This window comes from Cucurbita moschata, unplaced genomic scaffold (genome assembly GCF_002738365.1).
Source record: "Cucurbita moschata cultivar Rifu unplaced genomic scaffold, Cmos_1.0 Cmo_Scf00006, whole genome shotgun sequence".
Lineage (NCBI taxonomy): Eukaryota > Viridiplantae > Streptophyta > Magnoliopsida > Cucurbitales > Cucurbitaceae > Cucurbita > Cucurbita moschata.
The window spans coordinates 4,631,365-4,635,970 of NW_019268522.1; the positions used below are offsets into that span (position 1 = coordinate 4,631,365).

General features: G+C 34.1%; 1 protein-coding gene across 1 annotated transcript in view; it reads right to left on the bottom strand.

Annotated features, from left to right (window-relative positions):
- Positions 1-1,867: 1,867 nt before the first annotated feature.
- LOC111444131 (syndetin) overlaps positions 1,868-4,606 on the bottom strand; it is a 31,061-nt gene continuing 28,322 nt past the window's right edge. Inside the window, exons 20-25 of the mRNA XM_023082103.1 lie at positions 4,417-4,479; positions 3,675-3,747; positions 3,029-3,148; positions 2,865-2,942; positions 2,673-2,723; positions 1,868-2,269 (exon numbers count right to left, since the gene is read on the bottom strand). Coding sequence (XP_022937871.1) covers positions 2,168-2,269; positions 2,673-2,723; positions 2,865-2,942; positions 3,029-3,148; positions 3,675-3,747; positions 4,417-4,479 — 487 coding nt within the window. The 3' untranslated portion in view covers positions 1,868-2,167. The remainder of the gene's footprint in view (positions 2,270-2,672; positions 2,724-2,864; positions 2,943-3,028; positions 3,149-3,674; positions 3,748-4,416; positions 4,480-4,606) is intronic.

Consider the following 4,606-nt stretch of genomic DNA (forward strand, 5'->3'; position numbering starts at 1 on the left):
TTTCATTTATCTCCAAACAGGAAACTATTTTAAAATTTCAAATCTAGAAATTTTGGGAAAGTGTATCTCGCTCACAATAAAACCTTGGAGATTAAAGAAAAGAGAGATGTCTACATATAAACTTTAACCGAAAATTAGGGACATTGAAGGATGTCAGATATATTCCTAGTCTCAAGAAAAATCTGATCTCTATTGATCAATTGGACAACATAGGTTATATAGTAAAATTTAGAAAGAATTCGTGGAAGATTGTGAAGGGTGCTACAGTGATGGCACATGCCACAAAATCTGGAACCTTGTACACAACTGTAGTGTGTATAAACATCGTTATTGTTACTAAGAGTGCTTCCAATTAAAGTCTATGACACAATAGACTTGAGCATATAAGCATTCAAGAAATGAAGATGTTGGTTGCAAAAGAAGTTTTAGAAGGTCTAAAATATGTTGATATGGATTTTTGTGAGAGCTACATTATGGGCGAATAGAAACTAGTTAACTTCACAAAGACGCCCAGAAAACTGAAGCAAGCACCGTTGGAAATGGTCCACATAGAAATGTGGGGACCATCTTTAGCTCCATCACTTGGTGATCCAAGTTCTACGTCATCTTCATTGATAATTTTAGTAGAAGGGTATGGGTTTTGACATTGTGACATGACATTTGATGAAAATGTTATATACAAGGAAAAAGAGAAGAAAGGCCTAAGACAATGAAACAAGTGGGAGTTGATGTCAAGTTGCTGAAAGAATCACCCAAGTATATTGTAGCAGAAAGTCAAGAAACTCCTGAGATTGTTACTGAGGAACTAGAGGTAGAGCAATTGACACCTGGATAGGTGTTAAGAAGATCGTGGAGCAATTGACATCTAGATAGGTGTTAAGAAGATCATCTAAAACCACCATAGCATTAGATAGATACTCACCTTTATTATACTATTTGTTTCTTACTAATGAAGAAGAACTGAAGTACTTTGATGAGACACTATGGAGGATCAACCAGGTGGGAGCAAGCCATGAATGATGAGATGAACTCACTTAAAAAGAATAACATTTGGTTGTTGACTAAGCTACCTACAAGAAAACGGGTTTTGTTGAACAAATGAGTATTCAAAATCAAGGCTAAATACGACGGCAAAAGGAGGTTCAAGCTACCTACACATTGAGAAGGTGTTGTTCAAAAGATGAATGATGCTAAGCTCAGAACGTACGCTTCTTTAGTTGAGAGTTTGATGTATGTTATGGTCTACACTAGACCTGATATACACATGTCGTGAGAGTTGTTAGCAAGTACATGAAAAACTCAAGAAATGAATATTAGAAAGTTGTGAAGTGACTCCAAAGGTACATCTAATGACAAAATAATCATGCCAAGTTTTATGGATATTGATCTTAGTGGAGGCGTAGACTCCGACAAAAGCACATACGAATATATTTACACTGTAGATAGAACAACAATGGACTGGATGTCTAGGCTTTAGAAGTTTGTTGTCATTTCATCTACCAAGGCTAAGTACTTGGCAAAAGCTGAAACTAGAAAAAAGATATAGATGACAGTTTATCGAGAAGAACTAGATAAGAAGTAGCACAAGAAGATTCTTCATATAGATAGTCAGAGTGTCATACAGTTGGTAAATAACTCGGTCTATCATTCAAAGACAACATATCAGAAAACAATACCTTAATTGGTCTAGTGCGGTGAAGATATTAATAATAAAGAGAATCTTTTGAGAATGAAGTTCTTAGTTGACTAGATCAGTCTCTAAGGTAGAGAATCATTAGGTTATAGGCTTACTTAAATGCTATACATTGTAAATAACTATATATATGATAAACGACACTATAATTATAGTAATAAATGACTAGATATATTTGAAGTAACAAACTAGACAGAAAACTTGCATTATTTGCTCGTTTTAGTAAACAACTCGCGAGCATGCAAAATTACATTTTTAAAAATGTTTGATTGCAAAATTATGATACTAGAAATGATATTAATAACTATACAAACTTTAACCTTAAAATGCTTGGAGAACTAAGATGGTTGACATTGATTTTGCAAATGTATTATTCCTTCCTACAAAGAACGAAGAGAAAATACAAAGTTGGATGATTCAAATGGGTTTGGGGTTTGTAGGCACATCATATGATTATCCAAAATTATGATTGCCTCACTCAATCTTCTCCAATACTTCCAATCGGGTTTTTCTCTTCCACCCTTTCATCAATGCCACCAGGTTAACCAAACCAATAATTTGGCTCTTACTGTATTCCTGCAAAACACACCAGAATTTGCATTGGTTCGTGTCTTCTTTTTTAGGCGATTAATATCAGAGACTCAATATATTTAATTTTCTGCAAGTTAATCGATAAATATTCTAGATTTTTCGGTTCAAGGAAATTTATTACTGTCTACCTAAGCATATCTGTAACCGCCTAGGCTACCGCTAGCAGATATTGTTCTCTTTAGGCTTTCCTTTTTGGGCTTCCCCTCAAGGTTTTTAAAACGCGTCTACTGGGAAAAGGTTTCCACAACCTTATAACTTATAAAGGATGTTTCGTTCTCCTTCCCAACCAATGTGAGATATCACAATATCGCAACGGGTTAAGACATATTCTTGACTACTGACGACAAATTCAAATCTCTTGAAGTAAAACAAAGGGATGGTTTCTTACCGGGTGAGCACGTGCCCAGTGTACGTATTCGGTTTCTGGGAGATAGTATGCCTGTTTGATGGATGCATCATTAGTGATCTAAATAACACAGTTGAACAATTCTAGACAGTATATGATAGTTAATCAAGTTTGAAACAAGCCACAACACAGTTCATTCATTTCGATCACGATTTAAAGTCGCTCAGGTTTTACCTTAATGAACGTTTCAACCATTTGTAACTTAGGCTTGACGTTTGCAGAAACGAAATGTTGCAAGCCATTGATTAAAACCTGAAAAAGAGTTCAATGGTATTTAAGTACATTTTTATCAAACGAGATAAAAGAGATGAAGAGAAAGGACAAGTGATGCATTATACCTGAAGATCCAATGACATGAGAGCACGCCCTTCATCTGAACATCTCTTTACTCGTGATATACCTTCGATAAGAGTTTCAGCGACGAGATCCAGTCCATACTCCAAGAGGAGGTTTTGAACCTACAAAGATCAAACATAATGAGTTTCAGAAGCAATTAAGGTGATGGAAAGAGAAAACATTAGTCGATTGATACTTAAACAAAGATTATATTTCCCTTTAACCCGATCAGTACAGTCTACTCAGAATGTATCCAAATCTGCCAGAAAACTTGAAATTATGTCTTTTCTTCTTTATCTTTTTGATTGAACACATGATATGTAGTATGACGAATTTAGAAAGAACATATATTTAACTTATTAAAAACAAAACACACAGCAAGTTTTAAAAGATATGGAAGTTTAGCATCGTAGGCTGAGAGGCTATTCCTCCATGAATTGAATGGGAAAAAATATATCAGCAATTAAATAACCAAGACACCAGAATCCATAAAGATGATGAATACAGCGTATCAACAGAGAATTCATACAACATAAAGCACAAGAATGGGAAAAAGAACTTGCAAACTTAACCAGAGTTGTAGTTCTGCAACTTATAATTTTAAAATTTAATATGGTAGGACCTATGTAATTCGGCCCGATTGATTACCTCATTGCGAACTCCACTATGGGCCAGCCTTGTTTTATAATGCTTGAATTCTCCCAGTAACAAGTCAACGTACCTATTCATAAAATTCATTTAAACGACGTTCTAATAGTAGTCAAGAACTCATAAGTTAATAAGAACAGTAACAAACTTATAACATCCTAAGATGCTCAAATTCTGGTTTGTTGTCTGTTCTGCATATGCTAAAATAATGAAAATAAGAAACCCCACAAATTTCTTCATTGGTCGAAAGTGCATTTGATAATCCACAAGCAATATTTAAAATGATTGGTTTTTTACAAAAAATTAGAGTCAATAATATAACTGAAAATTCCACTCCAGTATTCAAAGTTGTAGAACAGGTTGAGCTTTAAAAATTCTAAGTAGGACAAGAAGAAAGGAAAACATAATGAAATAAACAGTTCAAATGGAATAATTTTCCACATCAAAGAAAAATATACTCCATTCTTACCAGTGTCACCTTTTTTGCATTGAAGAATTTAAAAACATGCGAACACAAAGTGGTTCATCCATCATTTTAACAAAATTCGGATTACCTTTAATAGGTTGCCGAAGAAGTAGCTCTCATCTAAAGCTCTTTCACTTGATATAAAAGTAACAGGTTACTTTAACCATATGCTAGGGAAACATATATGTATGTATATGTCTATGCTATGTGTATGCATATAGAAGATTAACATAGAACGCTAATGGCAAATAAAGTGGGTATCCGGAGGGCACAAACCCATTATGCTCGAGTCCAAGCTCTTTAACTTCCCATTTTGCATTGGCTATCCGATCAACATAACTGTAAGAGAACTTTAACATTAAAAATCATTGCCATTCCATAAAACATCTTTACAGCCTGTGAAAAACTAAGATCAAATTTTTTTTTTTTTTTTTTTTTTTTGCTTTAATAAATGAACAGTTCATAT